Source organism: Muscardinus avellanarius (genome assembly GCF_963383645.1).
Source record: "Muscardinus avellanarius genome assembly, chromosome: 2".
NCBI lineage: Eukaryota > Metazoa > Chordata > Mammalia > Rodentia > Gliridae > Muscardinus > Muscardinus avellanarius.
In genome coordinates, this window is record NC_137787.1 from 63,371,862 (window position 1) to 63,388,743 (window position 16,882).

Consider the following 16,882-nt stretch of genomic DNA (forward strand, 5'->3'; position numbering starts at 1 on the left):
TATCTTACAGATAACTGGTCATCGAAATTTGACAATTTGACAAAACAGTTGCGGTTGGAGATCATCAAAACCAATACTACTCGAGTTGACCCGGTGATGGCCCGCACCTTGATGTCCTGGATCCAACAAGCAGCTCGTCATTTAAAAGAGTGGGCTGGACTGGGTGCTCTTGGTCTTTGTCTGGTCTTACTGTGTATCTTATGTCTCTACTGTCTTAGAAAACTAATCCGTCAGCGCGCTACAGATCAAGTGCTCATAGCTCAGGCATTTGCAGCCATGGAGTTGGGACAATCCCCTCAAATATGGCTTGCGGCGATGGGAAAGTCTTAATGACAGGATGCCAGCTAGGACTGCACTCGGGACCCCAGGAGGGTGCATCCCGAGGAGGGCATGCTCAACTGCATACGGGTTGCCACTGATTCTGTCCTGTCCCTGGCAAAAGGTGGCGGGCCTAGAAGCCCCTTCCAAACATACAGGGGTTGAGTCCTCTGTCCTCTCCTGTCTGAAAAAACAAAAAAGGGGGAACTGTGACGGGCCCCGCCCATCAGCCAATAAGTCCGAGAGCTAAGATGGCGCTGAGCGGAATTTCCCCAGAGCACTTAGGTGGTAAACAGCTTTCAGGAAGTGACGACAAGAGCATGAGATACACGGGAACACCGCATGCCATAGGGCAACAGCCAATGGACTGGCTGTTGCCATGAGTTGTGCACGTGAACAGTCTGCTGATTGGCTGTTGGGCTCTATATAAGGGGAAGATTTCTGGGGGGAGGGGATCGACGGGAGAAGATTTACGGGAAGAAGATTTACGGGAACTGTACAAGAACCTGGGGTAATAAAACTGCTTGAGGAAGATCGTGTAAGAGTCGTCACTGCGCACGACACAACCTGGCACCCCCCATAGTTGAAAGCAGCCTCTATCGACTCCCTGGGTCGGAGACTCTGTGATACAACCCAGTAAAGGAGTAGTGGGGTCTGAGATAATACAGACTCGAGATCCAGAGCACCTTAAGTGAAGCCATAGTGACCCAAGGGAAGAACCCAGAGAAGGCACAAACCTCCGAAATCATGGGAAAGAGGAATAACACTGGAGTAATGAATGTGCACAACCCCACAACATCAGAACCCGATAAAACAGAAAATCAGAGATTTCTAGAAGATCAAATCAGGAAAATAACTGTAGAAATAATAGAGGTGCTTCGAAAAGAACTCAGAGAGAGCCAAAAAGAGATAAAGGATGCAATTAATGAAGTAAAGGCCTCAATTCAAAGCACAAACAACCGATTAGACCACATGGGGAACAGAATCTCGCTCTTAGAAGATGAGCAATCCAAAAATGAATGCATAGTTTCTAATCTAGAAAAAAATATCCAACAGCAGGAATCTGACATTGAAGAAATATGGGCCCATCTTAAGAGAGCTAACCTAAGAATAATTGGAATAGAGGAGGAAAAAGAAAGTGATACCAAAGGGATCAACAATCTCTTCAAGGAAGTAATAGCAGAAAATTTTCCAAATATAGAGCAAGAGGTTGATACACAGATCCAGGAAACTTATAGAACTCCCTTTAGACAGGATCGGAGAAGAGGATCCCCACGCCATATAATTGTCAAAATGACCAATGTGGAAGCCAAGCAGAGAATCTTAAAGGCAACAAAAACAAAGGGCCAACTGACATTCAGAGGCAAACCAATTAGAATCACTCCAGACTTCCCAAACCAAGTCAGGAGAGCCAGAAGGGCTTGGAGTAACATATTCCAAACTCTGAAAGAAAACAACTTCCAGCCAAAAATTTCCTATCCAGCAAAACTTTCTATCAAATTAGATGGAGAAATAAGAAGCTTCCATGACAAACAGAAACTGAAGGAATTTATGTCTTCAAAACCAGCGCTAGAGAAAATACTCAAAGAGATTAACTACAAAGAAGAAATAGGTAACACTCACCAGAACCAGAGAAACAAGAGTTTCCATCCAACAGACAACTAAGATTGGTTATCTGTGGAGATTCATTATTTATGTTAGTCTTTTACCTATCTCTAAGTTGTATTGTTTGCCTTTATTGTTGTTAATTTTTAGGATTTCTAGTTGGAATATTAATATACCTTCAGATATAGCATTTGGAAATATTTTATCCAATTCTATTAGTAACTTTTAACTCTGTTTACATTGTCTTTGGATATACAATATTTTCTTTTATTTTTTAGGGAGTTTGTATATTCTTCTGTTGCCTGTGCCATTGAAATCATAACCAAGAAATCACTGCCAATTTCAATGTTGTGAGGTTTTATGACCCAGATTTTCTCCTAAAAGTTTATAGTCTTAAGATTTATATTTAGGTCTTTTATCTATTTTGAGTTAATACTTGTATATGGGATTAGGTAAAGGTCCAATTTTATTCTTTTCCATGTAATTATTATTTTTCAACAATATTTAGTTAAAAGATTATTATTTCCACCACCAAATGTTCGTGGAAACCTTGTCAAAAATAACTTGACAATATAGGGAAGAATTTAGCTCTAGGCTTGTATTTAACTCCAATGGTCTATATATCTGCCTTTAGAACAGTACTACACTGTTTCAATTATTGTAGCTTTATATGGTTTGAAATCAGAAAATATATATCTGCTAGCTTTGTTCTCTTTCAAGATCGTTTTGGGTATCTAGAATTCATATTCCATATTAGGATAGATTTTTTTTCTGAAAAATAAATATATAAATATATGATAGTTTCACCTAAAAAAACAGAAAAAAAAATATGCTCTAGTAAGAAAGAAAGCAAAAAGAAATATTGAAATGCTATCTTTAAATCATCAAACGCTTGGTATCAGACAAATGAAACTGTTATGTGAGATTACCATTTTTAATTTTGGATAAATTGCTATAATACTAGATGTCAACCACTAAGCCAAGCATGGGAAGGAGGGATGGGGAGAGAATGGGGTGGGGATCGGGTGGGGGCTGACTGGGCGATGTGTGCATGTATGTCTACAAAAGTTTGTATCCCACTATGATGTATGAATACAGTGTACCAATAAAATAAAATTTAAAAAAAATGGGGGGGACTTCTGGGAAGATGGCGACCGAGAAAAGCGGGGCTTAAGAGCCCTGCTAACAACCAATCTCCATTACCAAAAAATCAGCGCCTTTCATAGCCAGAAAACACCATCACCAGAGAAACAAAAAAATCACCAGGCTCCAGAGAGAAAGCGAACTGAGAACAGAGCTCAGAGCCACAGAGGAGATACACTGGCCTCACGCCCGAGGACGCGGTAGCAGTGCTATACTGCCGGCGGCAGCAGCGAGTTCACCGGACAGCTACAGCAAGCCGAGGTGAGCCGCTGCAGAATAGCCAGGCAGGATTTTTCAGCGCAGGGAACATCTAAAGCTCCCAATGGCTGAGCTCAGCACACGCTGCAGGGACTCAGAGTGGAAATCAAAACCAAGAAGAAATAAGCCAGCCTCACGGCCGAGGGCGTAGCAGTAGTGCCATATTGCCACCGACAGCAGCAGCAGCGAATTCAACGAGTCCAGTACAGCTACATCTGTGAACTCAAGAACAGTGAGTCAAATTGCGGGCCACAGAGGAGAAATCCCAGTACTGTACTCCCTGGGACTTGACCCAGTGGGGGAGTGGCGGTGACAGAGATATCACACCATAGGAGAACGTGCAACCTGGCACCCCCCACAGTTTAAAGCAGCCTCTATCGACTCCCTGGGTCGGAGACTCTGTGATACAACCCAGTAAAGGAGTAGTGGGGGTCTGAGATACTACAGACTCGAGATCCAGAGCACCTTAAGTGAAGTCATAGTGACCCAAGGGAAGAACTCAGAGAAGGCACAAACTCCCGAAATCATGGGAAAGAGGAATAACACTGGAGCAATGAATGTCCACAACCCCACAACATCAGAACCCGATAAAACAGAAAATCAGAGATTTCTAGAAGATCAAATCAGAAAAATAACTGTAGAAATAATAGAGGTGCTTCGAAAAGAACTCAGAGAGAGCCAAAAAGAGATAAAGGATGCAATCAATGAAGTAAAGGCCTCAATTCAAAGTACAAACAACCGATTAGACCACATGGAGAAAAACGCTTGGTATCAGACAAATGAAACTGTTATGTGAGATTATCATTTTTAATTTTGGATAAATTGCTATAATACTAGATGTCAACCACTAAGCCAAGCATGGGAAGGAGGGATGGGGAGGGAATGGGGTGGGGATCGGGTGGGGGCTGACTGGGCGATGTGTGCATGTATGTCTACAAAAGTTTGTATCCCACTATGATGTATGAATACATTGCACCAATAAAAATAAATAAAAATAAAAAAAATAAAAATAAAAATAAAAAATGGGGCTTACTACCTGGTGACTGCTGGTCTCAGATACTTTAACATCCAAAGATCCTGCCAGGACAGCATACCAGTTTGTTCCAATATCACCCTGGCGAAATACTGAAAAAGAAAAGAGTGATATAAATATACCAAGTGCAGGTTGGTTTTATTCCATAACTGAGTAGCTTTTCACTGACTATTATAAGCATGACTTGGATCTAACTAAGCTTACCACCCTTCTGCTTTCTGTTCTTACACTAAGTCGGTGAGGGCCTTGCTAAGTTGCCAAGGCTGACCTCAAATCCAAGACCCTCCTGTCTCAGCCTCCCAAGTACTGGAATTACAGATGTGTGCCACCATGCCTGGCACTGCTCCATTTTTAAGATGGTGTCTGCCCACACCTCCAGTTTGCAAGCAAGTCCCTATAAAATTTAAATCTCATATGTAGTGACACAAATGTTCCTATAAAAAAAGATGTTTTTTTATCGCATATATCAACACCGCTACATCTTATTTACTCAAGATTCCATAAAGTGGAACTCTATGAAACACAGCTCTTCCATATTTACAGAGCTGTAACAAGAGATGATGACCCCAGCTACAGGTCCTTTAAATCTAATGACTGACTGATGTTGTGTGTCACTTGTCTGATTACATCTTACTGTATTGTGATTCCTGGGAAATTATGGCTCTGGATGGGCCCACAGTAACAAGGTTATATGACTCAACAGACCACAGGACCCCAATTTCTCAAATCTATGTTAAAAGTAACATGTTTTCTACTATAGGATGTCTCCTTTTAAGCTGACTGAGGAATGGTATTTTTAAAATCTGCTTTATTTAAGCACTTTAAATACATAATTATCAGTGTCAATTTTCTTTTTCTTTTTTCCCGCCCTACTGGGGATGGAACCCAGGGGAATTCTACCTCCGAGCTACATCCTCAGCCCTATTTTTCATTCTTTATTTTGAAACAGGGTCTCACTGAGTTGCAGAGGGCCTCACTAAGTAGCTGAGGCTAGCCGCAAACCACGATCCTCCTTTCTCAGCCTCCCAAATGCTGGGATTACAAGCGTGCTCCACCACGCCAGGCTATTGTCAATTTTCTTGTCATTTGATAAATTGACCACTTTTAGACATTTGGAAAGGCTTCTCATAAAAAATTTCGGAACCCAATTTTGCTTTAAATTTCTAATTTTAGAGGTGGAATGTTTAGATATTTAGGTAGAGCTTTTGGTCTCCCATCATATTAAGACCAGATTTTATAAAGTAATTCTGAAACTGGTTTGAAAATCTCATACATGCTGAGCATGGTGGAACATTCCCATAATTCCAGTACTTGGTAAGCTGAGGCAGGAGGAGTCCAGGTTCAAATTCAACCTCAGCAACTTACTGAGACTCTCAACAACTTAGCAAGACTCTGTTTTCTAATAAAATAGTAAGCCAAGTGAGGTGGCGCACACTTGTAATCCCAGTACTTGGGCGGCTGAGACAGGGGGATTGTAGGTTTGCAGCTAGCCTCAACAACCTCATGAGGTACCCTGCAACTTAGTAAAACCCTGTTTCCAAATAAAAAATAGGGCTGGAGGTATAGCTCAGAGGTAGAATTCCCCTAGGTTCAATTCCCAGTACAAATAATTAATATAATATAATATAATATAATATAATATAGCTGTGTGATATAGTTCAGAAGTAGAATACCTCTGGGTTCAATCCCTAGTACCACACACACAAAAAAAGAAGAATCTCATATAGACCAACTGTCCTCTTAAATATCCTCAATATCTAGACAGAATGATATTTCAAAATTTGTTTCACAGGTGGAGTCTGAGATCAAGTAGCTCCATGAAGCTACATGACTGTTCAATGGGACATCTGAGACAGGGCTCTTCGTGGGGTACAAGAGCTGGCGCTGGAGCCATAACCAATGGCGACAAGCCATCCTGAGCTCCCTGAGCAGGACGCTCTGTGAAAAGACAAAGAACAGCAAGGGCATCCTGTGCACGCCCTGGTCAGCTTGAGATGAGGGGTGCAGAGTTGACAGCTGGCTCTCCGTAACTCTGCCACTCCACACCTATGCATGTGGCCTGCTGCAGAATTAGGGCTCTGCCTTTCATGAACTTTTCAGTCCCAAAAGGCATTCTTCTTTGTCAATCAAATTCACATTACAAGCCAGGAGTGGTGGCAAGTACCTCTAATCTCAGTATTTGAGAAGATAAGACAGGAGGGTTGCAGGTTTGAGGCCAGTCTCAGCAATTTAGCAAGACCTTGTCTCAAAACGAAACAAAAAAAAAAAAGGTCTGAGAGTATAGCTCAGGTGTAGATCACCCCTGGGTTCAATCCCCAGTACCTCCTAATCACATTACATAAGTATGGATAATTCAATCTGAAAACAGCTTCAAGACAAAGAAAAGGATCTTGTGCCCAAAAGAATGAGGTTTTTGATATAAGAAAAGAAATACTGGCTTGAAAAGCATGTATGAATGATTTTAAAAACACAGAAATGTAAGCTGGGTGAGATGGCACACATGCTTGCAATCCCAGTATTTGGAAGACTGAGACAGGAGGATCTCAGGTTCATGGCCACCTTAACAACTTAGGCTCTCAGTAACTTAGGGAGACCCAGTTTTGAAATAAAAAATAAAATAGGGCTGGGGATATAGCTCAAAGGTAGATTGTTACTAGGTTCAATCCTCAGTAAGTACCACACACACATATGTGTGTGTGATGCATATATATTTATATAAATGTGACAATATTTGCATATGTACAACATGGGAAAAAAATCTTGAAGGATACATACAAAATGTTAAGGGTGATCTCTGAGTTTGCAGGTCATGGTGATTTTTTGATGTTGGGTTTCCTATTTTTTTCTACGATGATGTTGTGACAGACCCTGCTGCTTTCCTACCCAGAGCCATTCATGCCCTCTTACCTAACCAAACCACATCGTCTATGTTTCCACCCCTGTCCATGGTACTCAGAGCATGTGAGCTCCTCCTACCCACTGGGGTAATCGTGATTGTTCTACATTAACCCTGGTCATTCCATTATCTTTGCCAGTGATTGGTTTAGACATAAGTATATGGTGCAAACTGGCCAATAAGACAGTACAGGGGACTTCTAGAAGGGTCACAAAAAGGAATAGTCTTCAGTTGGACTTTTTTTTTTAATGTACTGGAGATTGAACCCAGTAGTAGTCTACCTCCAATCTATATTCCCAGCCCTATTTTATTTTTCACTTTAAAACAGGGTCTCCCTACGTGGCTGACACTAGTCTCAAACCTACAATCCTCCTGTTTCAACCTCCCAGGTACTGGGATTATAGGCATCCATCACTGTGCCTGGCTCAGCCAAACAATTTTATATGGAGCTGTCTGAGGACCATTTATGAGAAGCCTGAGGACAAAAGCCTACACCTGGGGATGCACACCAAAAAGAAAAACAAGAAGAGAGAGTCAGAGACAGACAAACAGACAGGAAGGACCTGGGGTCTTAATACTGTCATCGAGCCTCTCCATTAACCAGCCCTGGAGTCAAAGTCATCTTATCTCAGGACGTTTTACATGTGAGTAATTCTTCCCCTTCTTGTATGAGTAATTGATTATTCAAGGCAGTTGGACATAGAAATTGGCTGTTTCTGTGATATAAAGCCTACCAACAGATGGAGAAATATTACCTTTTCAATTTAAAAAATTCTAAAAAATACAGCTGTCATCTTATCATTTTATTCTCCCTGCCTCTTAGTCACACTTGCAATTGATGACATTACTGAGGTTAATTCCCAAACATCATTGCCAGCACCAGTTAAGAGAACTTTTCATTTAGTGGCCTATTGGTCACATATCTCTTAAACCAAAGATGATAATTACCTAAATTTCTAAGGATCTAGCTAAATGAATGAGTCAGTATATCTTTCCAGCTCCATCTGGAAAGTAGGCTGTCCTGGAAAACCCACTGCTGCACGTGTTCAAAGAATGGCCACGAGGAAGCGCCTGCGTGGAGCTGGACAGACGGAGGACAGAACAGACAGAGGACAGGGCATGGCCAACTCGCTTTGACCAAAGCCCAAACACTAAATAAACACTGTGCGTGCTCTCTCTCCCTAAGGGGACCCGCGAATGAGCCCAAACCATGAGAATACACGACTGGAGCGGTATTTCTTACATGTGATTCCTTTTTCCAGGTTCTCATAATAACCGCACAAACAAATCTGATGAAGGAGATTTGGGTGAAATTTTTCAAAAGCTTTAACTTCCTTCAGTCGTGTGAAGATTATATCCACATCTTCACTGGAGCGTTCCAACGGTCTGCACAAGGGAGAAAAGACAAAAAGCTGGATCAGTCAGGATTTGCTTGAAAACAAGCATAATTCTGATTCCATGCACATTCATGCAACTATCCCACCTGCAAGTGCTTCGCTGCAAATATCCGCCACCTCTCACCGTAGTAGGAATTTGGGGGCCTTGGCTAATTATTCACCTTAAATCATTACTATTGCAAAAGGCCACAGCAGGAATCAAGTCTCAGAGTCATGAGTTTGAGGCAATGTTTGTGGGTGGCGTGCGAGCGCTTAGAAGCACCAGGCTGTGATAAGTTACATGAAACTGGAGATTTTACTAAAGATTGAGATTACAAAGGCTAAGGCCCACAGGAGCCAGCTAAGTCACATACATGAGTGGAAAGAGCTAAAGATAAGGGAGGGCATTCCACTATCAGAAAGCAACGATGAAAGTGCAAAGACATGAGAAGACTACGAGGAATGCTGGGGATCGCCAACTGCAGAGACCCAGCGACCGCAGGGAGTAGCTGTTGTTCACTTATTTTCCTTATTGCTGGTTTTCAGGGAAAACATGGGTCCAGATGTTGTCAGAGCTCTCAGTTCTCCAAAGAAAGCTAGATATCTAGATGTTTGTTCATGTTTCTTAAACATTATCTGAGCCACATTAGAGGGAAAAAAAAAACTACAGAAAAGATCCAACCTGTTGACCACCATTTTATAATTTCTGGATTAAGAAAAACCAAAGAACCAAACCAAAAACCCAAACCAAAATGGAGAGTTTTGCAAATTATATCATCAATTTTCTTTCTTTTCTTTGAACAGTTTTCAAAGCCTAGTGGTATTTCCTGATACTTCACATTATACAGGGACTACGCAGTCTCGTGTGTACCCCAGAGCCTTCCAGGATCAGAGGGCAAGAGTTGAGTGATGGTTTGAAGAGACAGGCAACGCTCACCAAACACCCAAGTGCTCCCAGAGTTGGCCATTTCCTGGCCAGTGGGTTGTGAGCAAAGCCTGCATGTAATACCTCTAAGGCAAGACTGCTCAGACCCAGGAGGTTTCCATCCCGTTTCTCTTTCTCAGTCACAAAGTTTGTAGGATATTATGGATCAAACAGTGTCCCCCCAAAAGACATGCTGAAGTCCTAACACTCACTACTGAGCATATGTCCTTATTTGGAAATAAGGTCTTTGTAGATGTAATCAAGTTAAGATGAGGTCAGACTGGAAGAGGATACCTAATCTGATGACTGGTATCCTTATAAGAAAAAAATTTATATGCAGAGAAGGCAACCACATGATGGTGGAGGCAGAGATTGAAGTAATATATCTATAAGCAAGAAACGCCACTGATTGCTAGCACCCATGGGAAGCCAGAAAACGACAAGAAAAGACTCTTCCTCTGACTTAAGAGAAAACGTGGCCCTGCCAACACTGTTTCTGTAAACTACTAGCTTCCACAACCATGAGAGAATACATTTGTGGTTTTATTTTTTCTTATGGCACCGACGATTGAACCCAAGGGTGCTTTACCTCTGAGCTATACTTCCAAGCACATTTTTTAAAAGGGGTCTTGCTAAATTACCACACACTGATTCCCCCCATCTCAGCCTCCCAGGTACCATGATTACAAGTGTGCACCACCACACTGGGCTTGTGTTGTTTTCAAATGAGTCAGTTTGTGGTACTTTGTTTTGATAGCCCTAGGAAACTAAGACAGAAGGTGTGTGTTTCAAATGGCACAGCCACAAGATGGAGAATAATGTACAACACACAAAAGACTTCCCAGACCACCACAAAAAGCAAAACAAGATGTGCCAAAGTTCCCAGGACCCTGGGCAGTGTCAGAGATAGACATGAACAGATGACCCATCACTAAGGGAAAGCCCTGGACTTGAGCCTCCATGAGCCTAGTTCATGGAGGCAACTCGCCTTTCAACTTTCACCCCATCACACTTTTCAACCCAAGAAAACCAGATTCAAAGAAAATGCCCACAAGCACTGCTCACCTCCCAACAAGTGCTGCAGAGAGGTCTGGGTTCTGCTTCCTAGGGAAGAAGGGAAATCCTGACGCAGGAGTGCTGAGATGCCGAAGTGTCTGAAAGACTGACAGGGTTTCAGCCTGGGTCTAGTATTATAGTTTCAGTGTGTCCCCCGAAACTCACATGTCAGAAGCGTGGACCCAGTGCAGCTATGGTGGGAGGTGGGACCTTTAAAAGGTGACCAGGCAGCCGAGCGTGGTGGTGAAGCTTGTAATCCCAGGACTTGGGAGGCTGAAACAGGAGGATCTGGGTTCGTGGCCAGCCTCAGCTACTTAGTGAGATCCTGTTTCAAAATAATAAGAATTTAAAAATAGGGCTGGGGGTGTAACTTGGAGGTAGAATGCCCCCAGGTGCAATCCTAGTACCACCAAAAAAAAAAAAAATGGAAAAAACAAACAAACAAACATTGGTGATCAGGCCACAAGAGCTCTGTGGAGTGAATGGATTGTGCCATAGGCACAGGCGCAGGCTCCTGACACAGGAAGAGCTGGACCCTTTCCACCCCTTAGCCTCTTTTTTCTCTTTTCTCTCCTCACCCCTCTCTCTCTCTCTCAGGGTCACAGGCACCTGTGCTCTCCTGCCCTTCTGTCTTCTACCATGAGATGGAGCAGCAAGAAGGCCCTCACCAAGTATGGGCCCTTGATCTTGGACCGCCCAGACTGTAAGCAATAAATTTCTTTTCTTTATAAATTACCCTAGTCTGTGGCGTTCTGTTATAGTACTGTGAAATGAGCTATAACCACAGGCAAGGTTCAGCACACTGGTACCCAGCCTCTTTCCACCTCTTGCCCCTCTGGAGGGCTGTCTGGGCCCTTCCCAGAAGCAAAGTCCTCAAGGTTCAGAACTTTGGAACAGAGACCAGAACAGTGATAAGGTGCTGGCTGTGACTCTCAATGAATCTCTGTGCGCCTGGGGACAGGGAGTGCACTTCCAGGCAGAGAGGACAGCAGTGGCTGGCAGAGCCCTGGGTGGGGAGCAGAGCCAGTGGACACAGCTCCTGGGAAGCAGCATTGGCCTCAACAGGGGGTGAGCTCACGGTCACAGCAGTGCAGGCACTAGCCATGGCACAAAGCAACGGCCGCACACAATGACCCTAGAAGGAGCCACAGCACCAGATGGGCTGGGAATGGACTGCACTGACATGGTAAGCTCCACCTATTCACACCACACGGGGAAAGATAGGCAGAGATAGAATCTATCTCCCACCATGGAGCGCAGCATCCCGTCTTGTTTCTTCTTCCCAGAGCAGTCTCCTAGGAGAAGGTAGACCAGGGCAGCTTTAAGAAATTTTTGGCCCAACATTGCACAGAAGAAAACAGATACTAGAAAGCAACAGACAAAGAAAATATATATATACTTCCACCTAGTCCAAAATAAGCACAAGCGAACTTTGAGATTCAAAACTAGACTATGACAAAGACACTTGGAAAGACAAAATTTGAGGCAATGAGTACAACGTGTACTCACTGTGAACCCTCAAATTAGGTCCTCGTCGTTCATTATTTAAACATGGAGTCCCAGAAACAATGAAAAGCAATGTTTTATCTATCATTACCTTTATGAAGTCCTTCATGGAGTGGGGAAATTTTATTTGGCTGTTAAATGACACCTTTATTGTTCCACCTCTGGACCTACCACTGGTGATAATCCTTTTGTTGCCCTCTTCTCTTGGGACTCTCTAACCTTAGCTGCTCCTACTCTGGTTTCTATAGTGGTGATACATCATCCTTCCTTTGTAGATCCCGTAGTCACCAGTCTGAGCCAAACATGCAAGAAGTCCTTGGGTGTCATGCTCTACAATGCCCTCAAACTAAACTTGTCTGTTCTCCCACGTCTACCAAACTTGCACTTCTTGCTTCCATTCATGGAGTAGGCTCCCTCTGCTATGGTCTGAATGTGCTCCCCAAAATTCACATATTGAAAATGTATCCCTCATTCAGCAGCGGGAAGCAGGGCATACATGCCCTGGGTTATAAGCTTGGGAGGCTAAGACAGGAAAGTCGTAGGTTCAAAGCCAGCTTCAGCAACTTAGTGAGACTGTCAGCAAACTAGCAAGACCCTGTTTCAAAATAAAAAATTTTAAAAATAGGACTGGGGATGTAGTCAGAGGGAGAATGCCTCTGAGTTCAATCTGCAGTACAAAGAAAGGAAAGAAAAGAGCAAGCTTATGGGAGTGGGTCCACCTCTTTCCAAGTGATAACACATCAAGAAGGCCTTCACCAGATGTGAAGGCCTTGATCTTGGATTTCCCAGCCTCTACAACTGAAAGAAGTAAAAGTCTTTCCTCTACCCAGTCTCGGGTATTCAGTTAGGGCAATGCAATATGGACTAGGACGCGCCCACGCACCATGTCCGGGTGGTTCCACTTACTAGTGTCTCTCAGCTCCACCCTCTCCTTTTAGCTGCCACCGCCGGCTGAACACCAGCTAAGTGCACGGGGAGTGTGTTGGGACACGGAGCGGAGCAGCAGGGCAGCCTTGACCGGGGGACTGGAGAGCTAGGTTCTAAGAGTCAGCGGAGGTATTTTCAGCAGGTTAGTGACATGATTGGATTTGAGTTTTGGGAAGATCACCTTGACTCTGAACAGAGACAGATGGGAGAGAGTCAAGACCAGCCGCCAAGAGGCCGGTTCGGAAGTTCTTGCAGTGTATCAAAATGATGATGTGGCTTCTCTAATTATAACTCACTCTGGGCTCTTTTCATCTTCCTTAAAAACTGTAGACAGCTGGTCCCCCAAGTAAAAGCTCTAAGTACAAGAAGTATTTTCCTTAGCCTGGCATTTAATACCCATGGCCCATTTTGAAAGTCATTCTTTAAAATTTTTCATTTTAAAATAGGCTCAAATAACAACAAAAAGTTATAACTCAATAGAGAAAAAATTAATAACCCAGTTGAAAACTGGGCTAGGGGCTAGGGAGATGGCTCAGCAGAAGAGCACTCTGCAGTATGTGCAAGGCCCTGGGTTTGATCACCAGTACCACTAAATTAATTGATTAGTTAAAGTAAAAATGGGTGCTTGGGAGGCTGAGACAGGAGAATCACAAGTTTGAAGCTAGTCTTAGCAACTTAGCAAGTCCCTGTTTCAAAATAAAAAATAAAAAGGACTAAGGGTGCAGCTTAGAGGCAGAATACCCCTGGGTTTAATCCCCAATCACCTCCAAAAAATTAAAAACAAAAATGGAGGGCTGGTGGTATTGCCCAGTGGAAGAGCAATTGTCTGTCATGTATGAGACCTTGGGTGCAATCCAGTGTGGCCAAAAAGAAAAAAAGCCACATAAGATTTGAATAAACATTTCTCTAAACAAAACAGAGGAATGACCAACAGGTATATAAAAAAGATACTTATTATCACTAATCATCAGAGATATGCAAATCAAACCCACAATAAGCTACCTCCTGGTACTTAGCAGAATGGCTGTTATCAAAAAAGGAAGAAATCAACTGTACAAAAAGATATGGAGAAAGATATTGGGACTTCTGTACACTGTTGGTAGAAATCTAAAGTGGAGCAACCAGTATGGAAAACAGTTTAAAGATTCCTCAAAAAATTAAAAATAGACTACTATGGCCGGGCGTGGTGGCGCACGCTTGTAATCCCCGCGCTTGGGAGGCAGAGACAGGAGGATCGCGCAGGTTCGAAGCCAGCCGCACGCGCTGGCTTAGGAGACCCTGTTTCCAAATAAAAATGTAAAAATAGGTCTGGGAGTGTAGCCCGGAGGTAGAAGGGCTTCCAGGAACCCCAGTACCACCAAAAAAAAAAAAAAAATAGACTACTATGGACCCAGCGATACTACTTCTAGTTCCTTATCCATGGTGTTGAAGTCAAGATCTTTAAAAGATAGCCCACATTCCTATGCTAGCTGCAGCACTATTCACAGAAACCAAAGTGTGTGAACAACCTAAATGTCCATCAGCACAAAAGGACAAAGAAAACATGCAGCAGAATACTAATTACCCTTGAAAGAAAAAGGGAATTTCGCAATGTGCAACAACATAGATAGACCTTACAGACATTCTGCTAAGTGAAATGAACCAGTCATAAGCAGACAAATATTTCATGTCACCACTCACAAGAGGCATCTATAATTGTCAAATTCATAGAATAAAGCATGGAATGGTGGAATAAAGTTCCAGCCAAGCAAGATGAATAGCTCTAGAGATCTGCTGTCCAACACTATACCTATACTTAATATGTTAAATTTTCCTTAATAAGGTCAACCTCATACAAATGTTCTTACCACCACAAAAAAATTTCTAAGGAAGAATCATTTGCAAAAGAAGGCCCTGCAGCAGGCAGGATTGTAAAGTGCCCCCCGTGGTGGGTGACCCACCCGGCAGATGTTCCCCCTTGACTATGGGTGGAGCTAGAACTTTCTTTTAGCCAAGAGAAAACAGCCAAGGTGGGATGTGTTCACGCCCAGGATTGTGCGCTAGTTTATGGCCAAGGTGAAGAGATTTTGCAGATGTAATTACAGCCCACATTCAGTTGGCTTTAAGTTAATCAAACTGAGATTTTCCTGGGTGGCCTGACCTACTCAAGTGAGTCCTTGAAAAGAGAGTTCAAGAAGTGGGAGGTTCTTTTGCTGCCTTGAAGAGGAAGCTGTGTGAGAACCCCCAGAAGGCCCCATGGCAGGGAGCCTGGGAGGCTCTGGCTGACAGTATAGAGGACACAGGGACCTCAATCCTAGAACTGTCAAAACCCCCAAAAGTTTAAAAAGGAACAGCCCACTCAATGCCTTCTTTTCAGCTTTCAAGACCCTGAACAGAGGACACAGACAAGCCATGCCCAACTCCAGCCCCACAGAAAGGGCGCCATGATACCCGCTTGCTGTGCTAAGCCACCAGGTTTGTGGTACAGACTTGGTATACAGCAACAGAAAATTAATACAGACACAGGGTTATTTCCTCACACTGACTAATTTTCTTACAGCCCAGCTGAAGTTTTATTTCTTTTCCGGAACTCTCTCTTCTCTGAAAACCAACATTTCTGTTAGATATCTAATGCTCTTACTTTGTTACTTCATGTTTCACGCATGTTCTTTGATCTTGTTGGTGACACCTTCTGCCATGGTGTAAGCTTGCCCACTCCCCCACCAAATTCTTATGTTGAAATTCTAATCCTCATGGTGACAGTATTAAAAGATGGGTGGCATTTGATAGTATATGAGATTAGTGCCTTTGTAAAAGAAACCCCAGAAGCCAGGGGTGGAAGTGCGTGCTTATAATCCTACTACTTGAGAGGAGGATCAGGGCCAGGTTCAAGACCAGCCTCAGCAACTTATACCCTGTTTCAAAGCTAAAAAATAAAAAGGGGTGGGGTTGTGGCTTGGAGGTAGAAGGTACCTGGGTTCAATCTCCAGTACCAAATAAATAAATAAGTGAGACTCCAGAGACATCTCTCCCTTCTGCCTCATGAGAACAGGACAACAAGAGGCTGTCTCTGAGAAGAGGCCCTCGGAAGACAGCAAAGCTGTCAGCATCTTGACCTTGGACTCCCCATCTAGAACTGTGGGAAAGAAATTTCTATTGCTTTTAAGCCCCAGCTAAAGAATTTTGTTATAATAGCCCAAACAGACCAGGATACCTTCATTGGTCTATTCATGCAGCAAATAAATACCAGCTGGGTTTTATTTCCTATCTACCAGTGAGTCACTGTGGGTTCCTGTTTTGTTTTTCTTCTTTCATGGTTCTTTAGCTCTTCCAAGATGAATTTCAGTTAGTCACAAGAAACATTCTACTTCAAAGAGTGGCAAAGGTTAACCTGCCTGCATTAGCAAAAGGCTCAAATTTAAAATATTTCTGATGATGCCAGGCGTGGTGGTGCATGCCTGTAATCCCTGTGCTTAGGAGGCTGAAACAGGAGGATCATGAAGGTTCGAAGCCAGCCTCCGCTGGCTTAAGAGACCCTGTTTCCAAATAAAATATAAAATAGGTCTGGGAGTGTAGCCCGGAGGTAGAAGGCCCCTGGGTTCCATCCCCAGTACAACCAAAAGAAAAAAAAGAGAAAAAAAAATATATATATATGTGATGAAATAAGATTATTTTAAGTACTACATAAATCATAATGGTAAATAATACCCATTAACAGTATGGAAAACCCATTTTACTAGAATGTATGTAAGATGTAAAAGGAATGAGTTTCTAACTTTATCACATCTACCTTTCAAAGTAATTGCATTTAAATTAACCAGTCTTGACTTTGTAATACAAATTATCGAAATCTATGAAAC

At 42.9% G+C, this 16,882-nt stretch overlaps 1 protein-coding gene across 11 annotated transcripts in view; it reads right to left on the minus strand.

Annotated features, from left to right (window-relative positions):
- Nucleotides 1-16,882, minus strand: part of RAPGEF4 (Rap guanine nucleotide exchange factor 4) — a gene marked incomplete at both ends in the record, with an annotated part of 342,537 nt that overhangs the window by 280,993 nt on the left and 44,662 nt on the right. For all 11 annotated transcript variants that reach the window (XM_080719875.1, XM_080719879.1, XM_080719871.1 and 8 more), the window contains 2 exons: nucleotides 4,361-4,449; nucleotides 8,497-8,639. In XM_080719875.1, coding sequence (XP_080576001.1) covers nucleotides 4,361-4,449; nucleotides 8,497-8,639 — 232 coding nt within the window. The remainder of the gene's footprint in view (nucleotides 1-4,360; nucleotides 4,450-8,496; nucleotides 8,640-16,882) is intronic.